The sequence below is a fragment of the Pongo abelii genome, chromosome 4, assembly GCF_028885655.2.
Source record: "Pongo abelii isolate AG06213 chromosome 4, NHGRI_mPonAbe1-v2.0_pri, whole genome shotgun sequence".
Classification (NCBI taxonomy): Eukaryota; Metazoa; Chordata; class Mammalia; order Primates; family Hominidae; genus Pongo; species Pongo abelii.
Genome location: NC_071989.2, coordinates 217,893 through 240,346, shown reverse-complemented (window position 1 = coordinate 240,346; position 22,454 = coordinate 217,893). Strand labels below are relative to the sequence as shown.

General features: G+C 46.2%; 1 protein-coding gene across 1 annotated transcript in view; it reads right to left on the bottom strand.

Moving 5' to 3' along the window:
* Nucleotides 1–22,454, bottom strand: part of SDHA (succinate dehydrogenase complex flavoprotein subunit A) — a gene marked incomplete at its 5' end in the record, with an annotated part of 30,764 nt that overhangs the window by 5,352 nt on the left and 2,958 nt on the right. Inside the window, 10 exon segments of the mRNA NM_001133161.1 lie at nucleotides 3,487–3,605; nucleotides 7,429–7,600; nucleotides 8,691–8,886; nucleotides 10,384–10,552; nucleotides 13,037–13,161; nucleotides 15,389–15,537; nucleotides 17,695–17,859; nucleotides 18,180–18,323; nucleotides 19,224–19,385; nucleotides 20,173–20,259. Coding sequence (NP_001126633.1) covers nucleotides 3,487–3,605; nucleotides 7,429–7,600; nucleotides 8,691–8,886; nucleotides 10,384–10,552; nucleotides 13,037–13,161; nucleotides 15,389–15,537; nucleotides 17,695–17,859; nucleotides 18,180–18,323; nucleotides 19,224–19,385; nucleotides 20,173–20,259 — 1,488 coding nt within the window.

Genomic DNA, 22,454 nt, shown 5'->3' with positions numbered 1-22,454 from the left:
CCCTGGCGGGACTCCTGACACGGGGTCTGGTGGTGAACGTGACACAAGCCAGCAGCCCTGTGGTGATACACACTAGGAGGAGCTGAGCAGAGCCCTGGTGATGGTGGTGTTGGAGCGGAAGGTCTTCAAGGAGAGGGAGGGGCATGGGTGGCTGCGGCCCTTGGCCCATCTAGCTACTGTCTTCTGCCTATCTTGTAGAAGCTCCTTGTACACTGAGTTCCTTCATAGTTTTACTGTGGTGAGAAACGTGCTATGCAGTGGACCTGAAGTTTACTGTAGGTATGCTGGGAACTGGGCGTCAGCTTTTGCTTCCTGTGGGACAGACAGGCACCACCTCCGTGATCCCTCCTCCTCCTTGCTTCTCCCTCTAACTGTGCCTTGCTCCACTGACCCTAATTGTCTCTTCCTCTACCTATGCACCTTCGTGGTTTAATTTGGACATTTCATCTGATTTTCCTTAGACTCATACATAATCGTAACACTGTAATGCACATCAACCTAATGGTTTCTCAGGAAGAACAAATGAAAAACATTGCATCTCAGAATCTAGTATTACATTCTTTCATGTCCATTAGCAGCCACATGTTTTCATATTCTTTTTTTCGTATTTCTGGTTACATTATTTCAGGGCATTTTCAATTTTTTTTTGAAATGTGAATGAGATATTTACTGATGTCTGAGCAGATTACTGCTGGCACATTGTAAAGCTACTGATTTTTAGATACAAATCTCTTGTCCAGACACCTTACTACATTCTTGTTTTGTTTCTGTTAGTTTTTCAGTTTATTCCCTGGGAATTTTTTGGAAATTCTATCTGTAAGTAACGGCAATTGTATCTATTCCTTTTCAGTATTTACTGCTGAGACCAGCTCAGGTGTGAAGACCCTAAGACAGCAGTGCTAGAGGAATTAAAGACACACACACAGAAATATAGCGTGTGGAGGGGGAAATCAGGGATCTCACGGCCTTCAGAGCTGAGAGCCTCGAACAGAGATTTACCCATGTATTTATTGAGAGCAAGCCAGTCAAAAGATTTACTAAAAGTATTCCTTAGGGGAAACAGGATGGACTCTGGCCAGTTATCTGCAGAAGGAGCATGTCCTTAAGGCACAGATTGCTCACGCTACTGTTTGTGGTTTAAGAACGCCTTAAGCGGTTTTCCGCCCTGGGTGGGCCAGGTGTTCCTTACCCTCATTCCCGTAAACCGACAACCTTCCAGCGCGGGCCTCATGGCCATCACGAGCATGTCACAGTGCTGCAGAGATTCTGTTTATGGCCAGCTTTGGGCCACATTTGGGGGCCTGTTCCCAAAAATTTACCTCATTTCTTTTTTGCTTCTTACTATTAATAGCCAGAGTCAGCAGAAAAATCCCTTCCCCAACGAAACCCATTTCCACGAGCACAGGAAGCTCTGTTTGTTCAGTGCCGACTCCAGCATCTCACGGAGCCCGGGATACGGCAGGCACCACGACGCACCTTGTTTGGTGGTTAATGCTTCTAGTATTCTCACTTCAAGCTATCTCATGGATTTGCCATTTCTGTATCTGAAGGCGCGTTCCCATTCTCTAATGCACTGGTTCCTTCTTTCCCAGCTGCCCTCCAACCCTACAAAAGCACTGCAGGGCATCACTCAGCCTTCCGTGCCTTAGTCACGCTGTTCTTCTCACCGATCCACAAAGCACTGCAGGGCATCACTCAGCCTTCCGTGCCTTAGTCACGCTGTTCTTCTCACCGATCCACAAAGCACCCCAGGGCATCACTCAGCCTTCCGTGCCTTAGTCACGCTGTTCTTCTCACCGTTCCACAAAGCACTGCAGGGCATCACTCAGCCTTCCGTGCCTTAGTCACGCTGTTCTTCTCACCGATCCACAAAGCACTGCAGGGCATCACTCAGCCTTCCGTGCCTTAGTCACGCTGTTCTTCTCACCATTCCACAAAGCACTGCAGGGCATCACTCAGCCTTCCGTGCCTTAGTCACGCTGTTCTTCTCACCGTTCCACAAAGCACTGCAGGGCATCACTCAGCCTTCCGTGCCTTAGTCACGCTGTTCTTCTCACCGTTCCACAAAGCACTGCAGGGCATCACTCAGCCTTCTGTGCCTTAGTCACGCTGTTCTTCTCACCGTTCCACAAAGCCTCCCTCAAGCCCAGCCTCACCTGAAGACTGAAGGGCACAGGCCTCTGAAGATGTCAGCAGGCAACCTGTTCTCCTATGAGTAACACCAAATAGGTGTTAGACACCTATTTCAGAATGGGACTAAAGCAATGGATTTCATTTTAGAAAATACACAGAAATTCTTGCAAATAGTAGGCAAGAGATCTCATTCATGGACAAGAATCCTTGTTATTAGAGGAATTCAGTTTCTTAGACTGACTATGTATCAGGTTCTCCACAGCCCCCTGTGGCTAATGGCTGCCATACTGGACGGCACTCAACATTTCCATCATCACAGACGGTCCTACTGGACCAACTCCCAGCAGCACAGGCCGCACAGATCAGTTTCCACCTGCCACCCACTCTCCCTCTCTTCCGAGTATATTTAGGGCCAGCAACAGGCCCAGCTTAAAGACATTTCCAAGCTGCTGGAAGCCAGGCATGATGACATGATCAGTATCTGGGCCTGAGATGTAAGCACCAGTGTTGTGTTGAACTCCAGGAAACCCGCTAAGAGAAAGCGGCCCTGCTGGGGACTGAGCTTCTCCGGTGGTCCTGCAGCTCCCTCTCCTCCACGCTGTGACTCATCCATGACAGGCAGCGACGGTCAGGGCACGGAGGTCACGCCCAAGCACACACGAGTGAACCACGGAAGGCTGTCCTGGATGCTAAGCAGTCACGAATTCTGCCCTAGCCTGCTGACCTTCTACGTGGAAAATGAGTGCACTTCTGTGTAGTTCAGGCCTCCTGGTCTCTTTCACATTCTTGATATGGTGAGGAGTACGTCCTACCGCTGTTTAGCTCCAGATACTGGTGCAGCCTCGTGTATTTATCGCAGCACTAGTCACAACAGCAAAGTCATGGAATCAACCTAAGAGCCCATCAACGGACGACCAGATGAAGAAAATGTGGTACATATATACCATGAAACACTACTCAGCCATAAAAAAAGAATACAACCATGTCTTCTGCAGCTACACAGATGGAACAGGAGGTCACTATCCTAAGTGAAGTGACTCAGAAGGTCAAGTGTCACACGTTCTCACTTGGAAGTGGGAGCTGAACGGTGAGTACACATGGACACACGGAGCGCACTAACAGAGACTGGGGGCTCCAAAAAGCGGGAGGGGTGGGGATGAGCAATTACCTGCTGGGTACAACATACACGACTTGGGTGATGGGTACATGAAAAGCCGAGACTCCACCACCTCACAGTACATCCACACAAAACTGCACCTGCATCCCCCTAGATCTATTTTTAAAAAAACAAAACCAGTGCAGGACCAGGTATGCAGCCAGCCTGCTCACTCCAGAGCAAGTCCAGGCTCTCACCTTCTGCATGCTGAGTCGCAGTTCCGATGTTCTTATGCTTCCATCAGCAAATCTCAATTTGTCAAGATTCATGACAGATTCTTCCCCAGCGTTTGGTTTAATTGGAGGGACTTTATCTCCTAAAACAAAAAAAAGCTAGAATTTAACTTTTGAAAACCGTCTTAAAAAACCAAATGGATTTAGAATGACACATAAATATGTAGCACAGCCGCTCAAGGAGCTTGGAAACTGGGTAAGTCTCCTGAGCTAACACACTGCCAGCCCACCCTACATCTGAGGCCATCTGTTGAGTTGGGGCCAATTTTAAAGAACATAAAGGCAAAATTGTTGGCACACAGTAGATATCCATTAAGTGATCTTAGAGTGAATAAACTAGAAATCATCTCTAAAATTAAAAAATTAAATGCAGGCCGGGTGCGGTGGCTCACGCCTGTAATCCCAGCACTTTACGAGGCCAAGGTAGGTGGATCACTTGAGGTCAGGAATTCAAGAGCAGCCTGGCCAACGTGGCAAAACCTCGTTTCTACTAAAAACACAAAAATTATCTGGGTATGGTGGCACGCGCCTATAATCCCAGCTACTTGGGAGGCTGAGGCACGAGAACTGCTTGAACCCGAAAGGTGGAGGTTGCAGTGAGCCGAGATTGCACCACTGCACTCCGGCCTGGGCAACAGAGCGAGACCCTGTCTTAAAAAAAAAAAAATTAAATTATACAAATTTATATACATTAAGTGTATATAAATGTCACTCCACTAAGGGAAAAAAGAGACATCTTCCCGATGGTGGTCCCAAGGGGCCGGCCACCCTACTGTCCTTCACATCAGCGGGGGGAAGGTGGCTGCTGTGTGCTTGAAAGTCACCTGTTGATTTGGACTCTTATGTGCTCTCACCTATACTTCAAAATTAGCAATTTTTTTTTTTTGAGATGTAATTTTGCTCTGTAGCCCAGGCTGGAGTGCAGTCAGTGGCACCATCTCAGCTCACTGCAACCTCCACCTCCTGGTTCAAGCAATCCTCCTGCCTCAGCCTCCAGAGTAGCTGGGACTACAGGAATATGCCACCATACCTGGCTAATTTTTGTATTTTCAGTAGAGATGGGTTTCACCATGTTGGCCAGGCTGGTCTCGAACTCCTGACCTCAGGTGAGCCACCTGCCTTGGCTTCCCAAAGTGCTGGGATCACATGTGTGAGCCACTGCACACAGCCAAGATTTGCAACTCTTGTATTTCCAAGATGTCTTGAAAAAAGTTTTTAAGTTTTTTTTTTATAATATTATATATATTTTCTTCAACAGGTAATACATGCAGGAGGTATGAAATGTAGGAGTCAAACAGGCCCCGCCCCGCCCACCACCTCTCCACGGGACCAGGCTATGGGTCTCTTGAGGGTCTGCTCAAATGCTTCTAGGCTTGCTGGTGTTTCTTTTCCTTTGGATAATAATGCTTTAAAAATTGATCATTCAGTAAAATTGACTTTTTTCTTTCGGTGGACAGTTCTACAATTTATTTTTTCTTTTTTTTGAGACAGTGTCTCCTCCCTCTCTTGCCCAGGCTGGAGTACAGTGGTGTGATCTCGGCTCACTGCAACCTCCGCCTTCCAGGCTCCAACAATCCTCCCACCTTAGCCTCCCAAGTAGCTGGGACTACACAGGTGTGAGCCACCATGCCCAGCTAATTTTTGTATTTTTGGTAGAGACGCGGTTTCACCACGTTGCCCAAGCTGGTCTCGAACTCCTGAGCTCAAGCAATCTGCCTACCTCAGCCTCCCAAAGTGGTGGGATTATAGGCGTGAGCCACCGCACCCAACCTCAGTTCTACCAATTTTAACACATGTATAGGTGCATGTAACCACTTTGGGAGGCTGAGACAGGAGGATCACTTGAGGTCAGGAGTTCAAGCCCATCCTGGGCAACACAGGGAGACCCTGTCCCTACAAAACATTTTTAAAAATTAGCCAGGTGTGGTGGCGTGCACCTGATCATACCACTGCACTCCAGCTTGGGCGACAGAGGGAGACTATCTCTTAAAAAAAAAAAATATATATATATAGATATATATATATCTATATAAAAATATATATATATATAAATACATATATATATGTATTTTTTTTGTCGGGGGGGTTGGGGGAGAAGTAGTGATGCTACAAGCATTTTTTCTTTCCTTTTCATTTTTGAAAATTAAAGCATAAAGATACAGTAAAATAAACTCATCATGTTTAGTGTAGGGTTTTTCAAATTTTGACACACACAGAGTTGTGTCTGTAAGTATCACCACATTCAGGAAACAGCCTCTGGCAACCACCAATCCCTTTTCTTCCCTAGATGTGCCTTTTCCAAAATGTCGTATCAACAGAACCACAGGTGTGCAGCCTTTTGAGTCTGACTCCACAGCATTCTGCCTGAGATGCTGCATGCGTGAGCAGTTTCTCAGATGTAAAGTATAGGGTATTCTTACAAAATGTTCTTTTTTGCATTTTCAAAGAAAGAGCAGCTCAAAATTTCTACATTGCTCTGAGAGAAATGGTATCAGTCCTTACTGCTACAAACTGCAGGGCTATGCAGTGAGACAAGCACTACCTGTGGCATCAGGAATGATGGACCTGAACTCCACCTTCGCCGATGATCAGCAATGGCTTGGGCTAAGACGCCAGGTTTGCGTGTGCTGGCCTCCGGAGCTGTGGTCAGATCCACAGAGACAGAGTGTCTGAAGTAAGCTACCCTTTGAATACTATCTGTACCTTTCTAACTACAGATATAAAAGGGCACATGTTTATAAGTTACGGCAGTGCTTGTTTTTATTTCATTTGAGTCCATACAAAAAGCAAAAAGCACCTGTTGTATAAAAACAGCAGAAATGATGCTAAACAGTTAACACCAGAGAAAGGTAATGGGAAGAACACGGGCCTGGGGTCCCACCATCCTTGCCACACAAACACCCACCAGTGCCTCATCCACCTCACACTGTTCTGAGCACACGAGGCTGGATAACCACTGTGAAGATCTCTGGAGGTGGGAGTGATGCTAACTGTCCTGTTCTTAGTGCACATAAGACTCACACTCCCACACACGGCATTTCTTTTCCTGCACATTATTTGATGCTACCATGAAAAGAAAACCAGCAAGTGAAATCCAATCTGTCCGTAGAGGGTGGGAATCCTGTTCATTGTAAGTCATCCCTTCTCCTCTAATAGAGGTTAGTTGTACTTTGTTTCTAGAATGGCCTAAATTATTTTTCTAAGTACCAAGAAGTTACATATTCATTCATGCCAACTATTTAAAATATTTCATTGCAAATAAGTGATTTCTATCAGGCAAGTAATACGTAATGATTCTCCTAAAAATAACAACTTCCTAATAGTGCTTTTTCTAAGCAGAACATAATGACTGCAAAATAATTTTTTAAAAAAACATAACCCCAAAAATGTCACCTTAACTGTTAAGATCCCCAACCAGCCTCTATCTAGTCCCAACATTACCACTATATAATTTCTGGATTTCTCAGTTTAATCACTTCTAGGGGGAAAAACCCAGACTACCTCTATATGATCACTAAGCAGATTTCCAGTAACAAGTCAAGGCTTTGTAACCCAGCTGGGTGCAGTGGCTCATGCCTTTAATCCCAATACTTTGGGAAGCTGAGGCAGAAGGACTGTTTGAGTCTAGGAGTTCAAGACCAGCCTGGGCAATATTGTGAGACCCTGTCTCTACAAAATAAATTTTTTAAAAATTAGCCAGGTGTGGTGGTGCACATCTGTAGTCCCAGCTACTTGGGACTCTGAAGGTTGAGGTGTTGAGGACTGCTTGAGCCTGGGAGGTTGCAGCTGCTATGACTGTGCCACTGCACTCCAGCCTGGGCTGATCCTTTCTCCAAAAAAAAGAAAAAAAACTTTGTAACTTCCTGCGCCTTCTCAAATAGTGTGGCTCCTGAAGAAAACACTTACCAGGTCTGCATGACTCTTCAATGCTCAGGGCACATGCCCGACCAAAGACAACCAGGTCCAAGAGCGAGTTTGCCCCGAGGCGGTTGGCACCATGTACCGAGGCACAGGCGGCCTCCCCACAGGCGTACAGGCCGGGCACAATCTGATCCTGGCCATTCACGTGCCTCAGGACCTGTGGAAAGGAAGATTTCAGGTGAAATGTCAAGGTGCCCATGCCTCCATAAGTCCACCTCCCTCAACAGGGTGTCTGTGCTGCAGGTCAGAGAAAGAGAGGGAAGTAGGCCAGGCGTGGTGGCTCACACCTGTAATCCTAGCACTTTGGGAGGCTGAGGTGGGTGGATCACCTGAGTTCAGGGATTCAAGACCTGTCTGGCTAACACAGTGAAAGCCCATCTCTATTAAAAATACAAAAATTAGCGGGGCATGATAGCGGGTGCCTGTAATCCCAGCTACTAGGGAGGCTGAGGTGGAAAAATCACTTGAACCTGGGAGGCGGAGGTTGCAGTGAGCCGAGATTGTGCCACTGCTCTCCAGCCGAAGCAACACAGTGAGACTGCAACTCCAAGAAAAAAAAGAGAGGGAAGTAAATACCGTATCTAAGAGGGAAGTAAGGACCATAGCTACTCTTCTTCAGAGGGAAGCTTCCGAAGGTATCCCCTAGTTTCCCCTCTGCCCCTGAGCACCTGCTGTTATAAGCAGGTCAGAGGACCTCCAATGTCAGCATCTGCGACTGTCCCCCGTGTCCCATGTTCCCGGGGCCCTCACCACCTGTGCTCCGGCTCAGACCCAGGAGCACGGCAGGTGGAGGAAGATCAGCAGGGGAGACTGATGTTCCAGACTCTTCTACCCCGTTCACCTCTTCGTCTACGCAGGGAAAGCAACAGCTTCCACCCACCTCGCCCAACAAGGAGCCTAAGTGACTGACAAGCTCTGTGTGAACCGCAAACCACTCAAAGGAATGAATTATAAAGATCCCTCGATGTACAAGATCATTAGAAATAACACAGGATCATATAGGAAAGTAACTACAAAATGGAAAAAGCTGCAAATGATGTATCTCTGACAATTTACTAAGGAGGAATAAATTATCAAGCCCCCTCCATCCTCCAGTAATAGAAATTTAAAGTGCGATCTAGAAAACAACACAGTACTTTCTTGAAGGAAACATGTCTTTTCCTGTAAGATCTAAAGAGACAACTGCGAGGTGGGCCCCGTAGTCCCAGCCTTCTTTCCAGCTGTGGGAGAGGAGTCAGCACCATCACCTGCCCCTTGTAGTTGGTGGGAATACCGCCCATGTTATAATGCACGGTGGGGAGGACAGGGATCGGCTCCTTCGTGACATCCACGCCAGCGAAGATCATGGCTGTCTCTGAAATGCCAGGCAGGCGTGTGGCCAGCTGCTCTGGAGGTAGGTGGTGCAGCTGCAGGTAGACATGATCTTTCTCAGGGCCACAGCCTCTGGTAAGACAGAACACCATCACATAAGGCAGAGAACGGCAATGGCAGGAGACCTGAGAATACATCATCTTGGAAGTGTGTGAGTTTCAACATGTTTTGATACTGAAGAAAATTTCCCCTCATGTATGGTCACCCTCTCATCAAATCTTTTCTAAGCATCTACTGTGTGCCAGGGACAATCCTAGGTGCTGGGACACAGCTGAGAACCAGAACAAAAACTCTACCCTCACTAAACTCACACTTGTCTCAGGGATCACAGCCTGCTGCGGCTGTCCTTGGTAAGTGCATTAGAAAGGCCTCTATGCCAAATACAGTCGTCCCTGCGTATCCGTGGCAGGTTGGGTCCAGGAACCCCACGGATACCAAAATCCGTGGATGCTCAAGTCCCTAATATAAAATGGGAGAGTATTTGCATATAACCTATGCACATCCTCCTCTATACTTTAAATCATCCTCATTTACAGTTTTACATTTAAGTTTTACAGCAACTCCAGGATTACTCATAGTACCTAATACAATGTAAATGCTACGTAAATAGCTGTTACACTGTATTGTTAAGGGAACAATGACAAGGAAAATAAGTCTGCATATTTGTAAGGATGCAATTTTATTTTCAATACATAGTTGGTTGAAACCACACATGTGGAACCGATGGGTACGGAGGGCTACCATATTCCAAAAAACCATTTGACTTCTCTGTTTTTTTTTTTTTTTTTTTTTTTTTTGAGACGAAGTCTTGCTCTGTCGCCCAGGCTGGAGTGCAGTGGTGTGATCTCAGCTCACTGCAAGCTCCGCCTCCCAGGTTCACACTACTCTCCTGCCTCAGCCTCCCGAGTAGCTGGGACTACAGGCGCCCGCCACCATGCCCGGCTAATTTTTTGTATTTTTAGTAGAGACAGGGTTTCACCGTGTTAGCCAGGATGGTCTCAATCTCCTGACCTCCTGATCCGCCTGCTTCAGCCTTCCAAAGTGCTGGGATTACAGGTGTGAGCCACTGCGCCCTGCCTGACTTCTGTTTTTTTAAATATAAAAATGTAAAACCTCTAAAGGCCATACCAGCAGATATTTAGCAAGTGTCATTACATTAAAGAATAGGGTGAGGCAATGAAAGAGCTGTAAATTGTTTTGCTGAAAGCCAAATAACCCACACACTTTGAAAGCTGCTGAAAAACATCTGTGGGTATCAGACACAACACCCAAGGCTCACGTGCCGACTTCAGGTTGGGTGTGTGTCTCTCTCTCCCATACTCCGTCACATACTCACACACACTAAGAGAAACTCTGTTCCACAGATTTGAGAAAGAAACTGGCTAAAATTTTCAAAATGTAGGTCTTTAGAAAAATATCACAGACTAACAGACGCCTGCCCGCAGCTGAGAGAGGTGGCTGTACACGTGTGCCTGCACACGAAGGTGAGGGCGAGCAGTGCTGAAACTCACAGAAGCAATCCCGGCCCGTGTTCCCGCTCAGACAGTGCTGGTGGTAAATCACACGCACCTTCCTTCTCGGATCTCCAGAGTCATCGAACGAGACACCACATCTCTAGACGCCAGGTCCTTCGCGACGGGGGCGTATCGCTCCATAAACCTTTCACCTTGACTGTTAATGAGAATGCCTCCCTCTCCACGACATCCTTCCGTAATGAGACAACCAGCACCATATATGCCTGCAAAAAAACCACACATATTTATCACCTAACAATTGCTAGGTTTCTATTTCAAATGCATTATTTTTTTCAAGATTTTTTGTGGGGGAAAGAGGAAAAAGATATGCAGAAGGCATTATATGCAAAACTGCACAGAAAGACAGTTAACATACAGTAGTAGAAAGTCTGGATAACAAAAAGCACTGACAAGGCTGACAGCTGCAGCAGAGGCTGGGGCAGAGCGGCGTCCCCAGCGAGGAGAAAGGCCAGCCCACAGACCTCTGGCCAATACTCTGATTACAGCCCAGTGTACACTGGATGCCTCAAATTTTGTTTTAATTTTTGAACATTCTTTTGTACTATGATACTGTGGTGACTAGTTAAGAATACTAGCTTGGAGAATTCATATCTAAATTATCCAAACAGTGGCAAGGACAGTAATAATGATTATTTTAGATAACATTTACACTGCACTTGCTATGGGCAGTTCTAGCTGCTTTCCCCATATTAACTCGTTTAAGTCTTACAACAACTCTGGGTAGTACGACCCCCTTTCTCAGTGACAAGCAAATTAACGCTTGGTAACATCCAGTCATGCAGCTGAGGACAGAGCTCAAACCCAAACTTGGGCAGTCCGGCGGTCTGTGCTCCAAACAGCGGCTCTGTGACTCCTCAGTGCGATGAGAAACAGGGCATGCCAAGCTTTCGAATTTTAACAAAGGAGATCAAAAACCCTAAACTAAATGTATTTCAAAAGCTACAATTTTTATTAGTATACAAAAAGGGCAATCTTGCTTTTAAAAAAAGAATGTGATTCTTGCCTGTCTTTTGATTTTCTAAGTTTCAATGCTCTTTTTTCTGTGGTTACTTCTCACATATTGAAGACAAAGCACGAGAAGTGGAGCTCTAAGCAAATTACAGAGGGAATTCAGGGGCTCAGTGACATTTTATTGATTAAAAACAGTAATAAAAAATACAACAGGCCAGGTGCAGTGGCTCATGGCTATAATCCCAGGACCCTGAGGGGCCGAGGCAGGAGGATCGCCTAAGCCCTGGAGTCTGAGACCAGCCTGGGCAAAATGGTGACATCCCGTCTCTACCAAAAACGAAAAAACCTTCAAAAATTATCTGGGCATGGTAACACATGCCCGTAGTCCCAGCTGTTTGGCAGGCTGAGGCGGAAGGATCGTTTGAGCCTGGGAGACAAAAGCTGCAGTGAGTCAAGATTGCTCCACTGCACTCCAGCCTGGGCAACAGAGCAAGACCCTGTCTCCAAACAAATTTAAAAAAAAAAACCTACAACAAATTCATTTCTTATTTTCATCCCTTCCAAGGAGCAGAAAGCTGACACTGACAGAGAAAGAGAAGACACAGGTCTGGTTCTTTGGCACCACTTCAGGGGTCTCCATCATCCACACGTCAGAAAAGCAACCCAGGAAAGTCCAGGACGAGTCACCTCAAACAAGAGGCAGATGTGTGTGTGTGTCTCTCTGACTCATTTTGAAGAACTTCCCCCAAACTCAAGACTTTAACTGTCATTTCTGTGTTAATGTCTCCGAATTGCACATTTGTAACCTCAACCGTCAGACATCCCCAAGACGAGTTCATCTTCCCCACGACAAGCTCCCTCAGTGGTCATGTGGGCTGAGCCCAGTGCCCAATGTCACATGGGGTTCTGTCACGGCTGCGTCCTAACTTTGCATCCCATTATCACGGAAGCTCCATGTTCTCCTACAAAGCTGAAGTCTGCCTGTGCTGCTTCTCGGTTCCATGGCATTCTCCCAGCTCTCAGAATGCTGACTCAGTAAACCCTGATGGAGACCCTACCATGTGCTGGGCATAGAGCACCACAGCTAATGAGAAGACCTGCCTGCCTGAGGAGCTGACGACCTCGTTGCAAAGAGGGACACTGAACAATTCCTGCTTTACTTTTTTTTTTTTTGAGACGGAGTCTTACTCTATTGCCCAGGCTGGAGTGCAGTGGCGCGATCTCAGCTCACTGCAACCTCTGCCTCCCAGGTTCAAGCATTCCTCCCACCTCAGCCTCCCAAGTACCTGGGATTACAGGTACATACTACCACACCCAGATGATTTTTGTATTTTTAGTAGAGATGAGGTGTCACCATGTTGGTCAGGCTGGTCTCGAACTTCTGACCTCAGGTGATCCTCCTGCCTTGGCCTCCTGAAGTGCTGGGATTACAGGCGTGAGCCACCGTGCTCGGCCTCAATCCCTGCTTTACTGCTGGCTTAAGCATCACCAAGGCAGGGTTTAGTGATCTTGAGAAATGCATAAGACGGTGGCCCAAACTGCCTTAGGGAAAGGGGAGTGTGGGAAAAGAAAGTCTCCTTAAGGAAATGACATTGAAGTTAGGACCTGAGAGCTGAGGCAGCTGATCTTCAAAACCATGTTATTACATAAAACTATGGAAGAGCAATGAGTAGGCATCACATGCTTACAAGACACACACGAGCCAAACGCCTGCCGGGCAAGGCGTCCTGCCCTACCTGTGGGGTGGAACTGAACAAACTCTAGGTCCTGGCAAGGGAGGCCTGCCCTGGTGATCATGGCCGTGCCATCGCCAGTGCTGGTGTGGGCAGACGTGCAGCTGAAGTAGGTGCGCCCGTAGCCTCTGGAAACGACAGAGAGCAGTGACTGCACACAGCGGCCCACGTCCGGACCTCCTGTCTGCTGAGATCACAAAATCGACACGGCAGCCCCCAGCACCGTCTTCTCAGTGCTGTATGCACTCAACCCCCTACTCACGCACACCCCACACACATCACTGGGGGCCACGCCAGTGGTGCTGCCACCCTTCGCAGGTAGGATAGAAGCCTGGGATCAGAGAAAGGACTTCCATTTGTATTTTATTTTATTTATTTATTTTGAGATAGGATCTAACTCTGTTGCCCAAGCTGGAGTACAGTGGTGCGATCTCGGCTCAGAGCAACCTCCGGCTCCCCAGGTTTAAGTGATTCTTCCGCCTCAGCCTCCCGAGTAGCTGGGATTACCGTGTGCACCACCATGCCCAGTTAATTTTTGTATTTTTAGTAGAGATGGGGTTTCGCCATGTTGGCCAGGCTGGTCTCGAACTCCTGACCTCAACTGATCCTCCCACTTCGGCCTCCCAAAGTGCTGGGATTACAGGCATGAGCCACTGCGCACCTGGCCCTATTTGTATTTTAGCTTTGTGCTGTTCAAAAGGTTTCCCCAATAAGCATATATTACTTTTATAATGGAAATTTTAAAATTTTTATGGATTTTTTCTCCCCCAGATTTACTGAGGTATGATTGACGAATTAAAACAAAAACAAAACAAAACCGTATATATTTAAGGTGTACAGCGTGATGATTTCATATGTTTTGTGAAATGATGACACAAGTTAATACACATCTATCACCTCATACAATTATCCTTTTTTTGGAGATACAGACACCTAAGGTCTACTATCTTCGCAAATTTCAAGTTATAATATTAACGATAGCCACCGTGCTGTATAATATTAACTCTAGCCACCATGTTGTATATTAGACCTTCAGAACTTCATCTTGTAACGGGAAGTTACACCTTTAATCAGCATCGCCACAGTCTGCATTCCCCCAGCCCCTGGCAACCACTGTCCTACTCTGTTTCAATGAGTTGTGACTGTTTTAGATCCACATATGAGTGACATGCAGTATCTGTCTTTTTGTGCCTGGCTTGTTTCGCTTAACATAATGACTTTGGGTTCATCCACATTGTCACACATGACAGGATTTCCTTTGTTTTCATAGCTGAATAATATTCAGTTGTGTATACACACATTGTCACTAAACACCAACACATATTTAGGCTGTTTCCATATCTCGGGTATTGTGAATAATGCTGCAATGAACGTGGGGTCCAGGTGTCTCTTTGAGCTCTGATTTCATGCCCTTTGGATATACACCCAGAAATGTGGTTGCTGGAGCACATGGTAGTCCTGTGAATTTTGAGGAACCTCCAGAGTTTTCTGTAATAGTTGTACTAATTTACGTTCCCACCAACAGCACACAGGGTTCCCTTTTCTCCACATCCTCACCAACACTTGCTGTCTTTTGTCCTCTTGGTAACAGTCATTCTAACTGGAGTGAGATGAGATGATATTCATTGGGGTTTTAATTTGCATTTCTCTGGTGCTTAGTGACGTTGAGCATTTTTTCATACATCAATTGGCCATTTGTATGTCTTCTCTAGAAAAATATCTATTCAAGTTCTTTGCCCATTTTTAGTAGGGTTGTTTTTTAGTAGGGTTTAGTAGGTTGTTTTTAGTAGGGTTTTTTTTTTTTGCTATTTTAGATAGTAAGATATTATTACACACATGGTTTGGAAAATATTTTTTCCCAACTTGTAGTTGTGCTGATTTTTACTTTGGCTGTACTGACACTTTTTAACTTTTAAAATGGTTAAAGTAACTGACAGTGTATAAAATTAAAGTTACTTATTTTCATTATGTGGAGAAGAAGGACTTATCCACCCCAGGAATCAGTATCAACACAGAACCCACTAAAACAAGAGAGATTTTGCCACAAAAACCCCATGTGACTCTTTGGGCCGCAGTTTCCTCACCTAAAATCGGGACAGGTAAGCTGTGAACCTGATGGCAGCCACTACCGACTACTGAGGGCCATGCTTTCTCACCCCGAAGCAGGTGCTGCTGTCCTCACCCTTTACAGGTGAGGAATCACGGCTGGGAAAGGCCATCACCCTCACACGGTTATATCAAGGCCTGTGACTGAACGGTTATTCTACAATACCTCTATTTTCATTAAAATAAAGAAACTCTAAATGAAATTTATTCATTTTTATAAATGAAATAAAGTAGAAATGAGATTCCTACCCTGTGGCAACAACAGTGTTCTTTGCTCTTATGCGATGGATGGAGCCGTCCTCTATGCACAGTGCGATGACACCACGGCACTCCCCATTCTCCATCAGGAGATCCAAGGCAAAATACTCCACAAAATAGCTGGTATCATATCGCAGAGACTAAAAGAAAGAAAAAAAAGGGCAAGAAATGTTAAGCCAACCTTTAAGGTTTTAACGTGGTATCTGCTCATGTGAACAGGTGAAATAACTTGATCCAAATGGACCAGGTGAATCCAAGGAGATCAGCAACAGTGTCAGTGACACTGTTGGAGCCCAAGAGGCATTCCACGCTGAGCAGTACAAACAAGGCAGGTGTGCTAGAGAACGCAGCAGCAACAGCTCCTATTTTGGTGACCCATTTCCTATTTCTACGCAACCCAAAGAGGCACTCCACACTGTCTGGTGGCCACGTGCAGCTCCGCTCAGTTTGGTGCCAGAGTGAGGTCCACAGACCACGCAGTCACAGCCCAGATGGGAGCTGCTGGCAACATATAACCACTTAATTAATTAATCAAAACGTTCAGCTCTTCAGCTACACCAGCCACACTAGCAACAGCCCCATGTGGCTGGCAGCTACCAAAGCGGACGGTTGCAGACGAGCCGATTCCGGCGCCACAGAAAGGTAGGCACCGGATAGCGCTGCCCACCTGGACCTGCTGTTCCCTCAGCCAGCGCAAGTAGCTCTCTTAAGCCTGGGCCAGCTCCCCACATGACAGCTCCTGCTCCGGACGGAGCCGCTGTCTCCTCCCACCACACACTTGTCGATGCACTCAGCCACAGAGAAGTCACTGGTGTTCTAACAACCTGCAAATTAACAATCCGTCCCCATTCATCAAACAACAAAGTTCAGAATATTGATTACTCTGAATCAATACTGTTCAAAATATTATTTGGCCATGCCAAAGTTGACCCCGATTACCCAGTAACTATTGTCACCTCAAGTCTTTGTTCAGTGTTAACAGTTAATATTAAAACATTATCCATGGCCGGGTGCGGTGGCTCACGCCTGCAATCCCAGCACTTTGGGAGGCCAAGGCGGGTGGACTGCCTGAGCTCAGTTCGGGACCAGCCTGGGCAACATGGGAAACCCTGTCTCTACTAAAATACAAAAAATTAGCCAGGCATGGCAGCGTGTGCCTGTAGTCCCAGCTACTCGGGAGGCTGAGGCAGGAGACTCACTTGAATCCGGGAGGTGGAGGTTGCAGTGAGCCGAGATCGCACTACTGCACTCCAGCCTGGGTGACAAAGTGAGACTCCGTCTCAAAAACAAAACAAAACAAAACAAACAAACAAAACCAATCCATTCAGGAACTCAGAGGTGGTAAAAGAGACTTAAAATACTTGTTCTTTTTCGTTTTTTTTTTTTTTCTTTTTTTTTGAGATGGAGTCTCGTTCTGTCGCCCAGGCTGGAGTGCAGGGGCGCGATCTCGGCTCACTGCAAGCTCCGCCTCCTGGGTTCACGCCATTCTCCTGCCTCAGCAGTTCTCCTGCCTCAGCCTCCCAAGCAGCTGGGACTACAGGTGCCTGCCACCATGCCTGGCTAATTTTTTTGTATTTTTAGTAGAGACGGGGTTTCACAGTGTTAGGCAAGATGGCCTCGAACTCCTGATCTTGTGATCTGCCCACCTCGGCCTCGCAAAGTGCTGGGATTATAGGCGTGAGCCACCACGCCTGGCCTGTTCTTTTTCTTTTTTTGAGACAGGGTCTCCTGTTGCCCAGGCTGGAGTGCAGTGGTACGAACATGGCTCACTGTAGCCTCAACCTCCTGGTCTCAAGTGATCCAGGAGCCTCAGCCTCCTGAGTAACTGGGATTACAGGCATCTACCACCATGCCCAGCTAATTTTTAAACTTTTTGTAGAGACAGGGTCTCGCTATGTTGTCCAGGCTGGTCTCAAACTTCTGGTCTCAAGTGATCCTCCTGCCTTGGCCTCCTAAAATGTTGGGATTACAGACCTGAGCCACTGTGCCTGGCCTGCTTGCTCTGTTCTTGTATGTTGAGTGTCACATATCCCAAGTTAAAACCTAGTATATAAGATTATCAATTCAACTTTCCAAAATAGATACAAGAAGTCACACATTGCCTTAGGGGCAGCTCCTCAAGGCACATGTCTGGTCTTGTCACATCAACAGTCGCTGCATGTGTCCCACACCGCTGTTCTCTGCTGCTTTTTACGCAATCTCTGGCTGACTCACTGGGCACGCTAACCCATTCCCCGCTGTCACCATAAGCCCCAGCACTACGTGTCCTGTCTCAGGTGGACCGGAGGTGGCCTTACCCTTCCATATAAGGTGTGCAATAGTGAGTGGCCAGTCCGATCAGCCACACAGCAGCACCGATGGGCCTGCCCGCCCTTTCCAAACTTGAGGCTCTGTCCACCAAATGCACGCTGATAAATCTTCCCATCTTCAGTTCTGCTAAACGGCATGCCATAATTTTCTAGCTGTGAAAGATAAAAACAAACAAAAACCTTATTACCTTAAAGGAGTCAAGATATTCACAGCTAATCTACACTAAACAACTTTAATACAAATCTGCAAACCCAAAGTAACCTATTTTACGAAAATGTCAACATTTCATCAAATAGAAGTTTTCTTGTTACATATAATGCATAGTTCATGATGGAAAAAGAGTCTTCTTGTGAGCTTTGCTCATCACCATTCTTTCAGCTGCCACATCCGCCTCAATTGCTTACATTTTTTTCTAAGACTCTTTTGTACTAGAAACAGACCACGAGAGCACCCAGAGCCTCCCGCCCATCACCTCGACCACGGCAGCAGGGGCCTGCTCCGTCATGTAGTGGATGGCATCCTGGTCCCCCAGCCAGTCGGAGCCCTTCACGGTGTCGTAGAAATGCCACCTCCAGTTGTCCTCCTCCATGTTCCCCAGAGCAGCATTGATTCCTCCCTGGAAACACCAACCACTCCTTACAAGCCACAAACAGGAGCCCCAACTTTGTCTTCCAGGCCCAAATCCACCCACTGGGGGATTCAGAGAAAGCCAACTACTCACGCGGTGACTCCCAGTGAGGGCGGACCTCAGCAGAGGAGCAGCAAGACCTGACAGATTCCAGATCGCAACCCCTCCCTGACTCGCCCAGTGATTCCATCCCTTAGCCTCAGTCTCCTCATCTGTGTGGTGGAGACACAGGGAACTCCAGGAAGGGCTGACTGGAGCAGTGAGTGAAAGGCTACCTGTAATATGCTTATAACCTAACCTATCTGGCACAGAAAAGGTACTCAACAAATCTTTCCAGATAATTTTATTAACAAATCTTCCCAATGGCATTTACAGGCATGTGTTAAAGACTAGAAGTGCTTCCTGCCAAGTAATAAACTCCATACTCAGAGTCGCACTCCCCTGTACCCCTGCTTCCTTTGGCTGTGTGTGCCCACCGCCGTCTTACCCCTCAGAGAGTCCCAGAAGACAGCAGCACAGGGACAAATGAAACCCTTGCCCTTTTCTTCCCCAACCTAAATTCTGATTCCTCCTCTTTAGGTGATCTCCTTTTCTTAAGGTGTTGGGGCGGCGGGGGTGGGTGGGGAGGGCAGTAGGCGAGATGGTCAGAGAAAACCCAAGTGTGACTGGAGTCTGAATTAGGAGTGACAACAAGGCTCCCACCGTTCAAAGTCTTCAGGGAAGAGGCTCCAGGGAGAGACCCCTGAGAGGGTGAGCTGAGTGAGCAAGGCACAGCAAGAGGCCATATGGCTGGAGCACGGGGAGGAGGAGGAGGCTGCCCAGGTAGAAAGTGTGAGGCTGTGCAGGACCTGCACGGACTCGGAGCACAGTGGGGCACCTTTCTCTTACCTGCGCTGCAACAGTGTGTGACCTGGTAGGAAACAGCTTGGTAACACATGCTGTATTAAACCCTGCCTCGGAAAGGCCAAATGCAGCTCGCAAGCCTGCCCCTCCAGCGCCTACCACCACTGCATCAAATTCATGATCCACTACTGGATACTGAGCAGAAATCTGGAAAAGAAAAATGCACCTGTCAATCACATGTCCCACCATGCCAAACATGAAGACTCCTGTGACAGTGAAAGAGCTTGACAAAGATAAAACGAGCAACTGCTGGGCACACAGGGCCTCCATCCTGTCCTGGGGCTGAGCCCTGAACAGTGCGGGGAGAGGTGGGCACATTTGCACCTGGAGAAGGGACTGACAATCAGATTCTATGAATGGTAGAGGGTCTATTCCATGGGATCAGACTGAGGACCACAACTCTACTTCACGGCCGTGCCTATGCTTATGCCTGAGAAGGTGCCAAGGAGCATTCAGTCGCTATTGTGAGCTTATAAGAAAACAACTTCTCAGCAAGTTTCAGTTTTTCAACAGAGAATAGGCACACTAAATACAAAGCAACCCACACCTGAGGGGCCCCACCGTCCTATTTTCAGTAGGATTTTATCATCTATCACAGCAGATACTGTTCACTGGCCCCACCATCCTATTTTCAGTAGGAATTTTATCATCTATCACAGCAGATACTGTTCATTTTAATTTATTGCTTTACTTGATCTAAATTTAAATCTAGTTTATAGATACATAAGAGATACAAGTAAAAATGTAAACATTTATTTTTATATTCGTACTTGCAATTAAGTATTATTACACTGAAAATAATTTCAGCATGCATTAGATACCTATGAAAAATTTTTCTCTTATATCTATGACTCATATGAAAACAAACTGGTATAGATCCTTACCCCCTAAGCCAAAAAAATCATTTATAATGGAACAAAAAGCATGAACTTACGGAATCTGAAACTTTAGCGGATGCCCTCTTGTTCCCATCAACAGTGAAGTGAAAACCTCGGGCTCCTGTTTGCAACACTGTTGGCCACTGGAGACACAGAAGACATAGATCCAGAGGGTTAGTGTCCTGAAGGAACAAATGCTGTGGGGGATAGTAATTTCCCCTTGCAAACCGTTCACCTTCTTATGTACCCAGGTGCTCCTGTGCATCCAGAGAGCTCAGCTGGGACCCTCTACTTAACCCTGAAGGCAGCCCAAGGGGCAAGGAACAACTGAGCCCCCAGGTCCTCGTTTCCACCCTGACTTGGCACTCTAGAAAACCAGGATGAAGCTTGTTTCCGAAAAGGATACTCACTGACTCAGATAAGAAATGAAAAAGGCACACTTCCTCTGTAAAGTCTAAATTTATGCTACTTAGTGGAGAAGGGGAAAGACATGTATATTGTATTACCGTATGTGGTATTTTGCAAATAATGAAGCATTTTAACTGGCTCCATCACAGCCCTTTCCACATTACAGTTCCAATCGTCCATGAGGGCTTGCAGTCAGTTCAAAAGGCACTGGACACTGAATCAGGAGATCTGTATCCTGGAACAGTAAAAGCTGACAGCCCAGAGGGACGAGGTGTCATCCCTTCATCACACAGGAGGATGTCGGATGCACACTCTCCCCTGCCTGGCTGCTCCTGGCTTTTTTCTGGCCAACATCTACAACTTGACACATCTTGCTGCTTAAATTTTCCATCTTAGAACTTTTGCCCAAGAAAACTGGTTTTGGTGTTTAGTTTTCAGTGGCTCTGTGTGAGAGAGGTGACACTGTCCATATGCTAAGGTTGGCCAGCCATTTAGGGGATACGTTTTCCATTCTGCTGGCTACATTTTAGAAGACCACTGAATAGTCTCAGAAATATCATAAAGAATAGTTTTAGGGGCTGGGCACGGTGGCTCATGCCTGTAATCCCAGCATTTTGGGAGGCCAAGGTGGGTGGATCACCTGAAGTCAGGAGTTCAAGACCAGTCTGGCCAACATGGCAAAACCCCGTCTCTACTAACAATTAGCTGGGTGTCGTGGCGGGCACCTGTAATCCCAGCTACTTGGGAGGCTGAGGCAGGAGAATCGCTTGAACCCAGGAGGCAGAGGTTGCAGTGAGCCTAGACTGTGCCACTGCACACCGGCCTTGGCAACAGAGCGAGACAATGTCTCCAAAAAAAGAAAAGAAAAAAAAGCTTTAGGAAATAAATACAATCAGAAGAGGGGATGTGAGGGATGTCTTCAAGCATTTAGAAATACTTGCAATTCAGAAATTACTTCTTATGTGGGATAAAAAATTCTTCTTCATTTCTCCAATTTCTAGTCTGTTTTTATTGGCATAAGCTAATTCAGCTTTTTTCTTTTTTCAGAAAATGAATGAGAAAGAACAAATATTCTTCTACCTTAGCATAATTTTTTGCATGGTAAAATCATATTTTAAGAAAGAAGTCTTTGAAATAATTTTAATACAAATGTTCTTGAAAATGTTGTAAAGTGCCCTATTAACATAGGTAATAGCACCAATAAGAACAGTATATTATACCAAATGTAAGTGGAAACAGTGAGATCACTCAATGTTTATTCGTTCTTTCTAGGATGTTGATGTGGAATACCCACTGCCTACCCCCCACCACACACACACAGAGCTGGCTTAAAAGGGGCAGCTACTATAACACAATCTTGAACAAATTATCATGCCATCCCCCTGGGGAAAAGGACACTAACCCTCTGAATCTAAATCTAATCTGGGGCAGATTTTTGAATTTGAAAAGCCCAACTTTAAGCCAATTTCAGTCTTTAGATAAAACTCAAAACTAGTTTTGACACAAAACTAGTCTTTTGTGCCAATTATTAATTTTTTTAGGAGAAACTATCAAACATTTCCTCTAAGAAAACAATTGGGGAACATATAACTAAAAGGAATACTCAGACCTTGCTTAACAATACAGAATTTCAGAAGACTGAATTAGGAGGTGGAGGGGGAAAGTAAAAGTGCAGAGACTTTAATATCCGAAATCTAGCAAAGTAAGGGGTCCTCATCTAATAAAACGCACCTATAAATCATGAGCAAGAAACTAATCTGCATGTACAACCTACACAATTACAAAAGCAGCCAACGAAGAACCTAAAAATGCACGACTGTATCACGAAGAAGCGGAAGCAGGGTAGTTTAAGTGAACTAAATCCCCTCTCCAGGCAAGAAGTCTAAAACTGATAAAAATGCACCTGCATATCCGCTAAAGAAACAGAGGT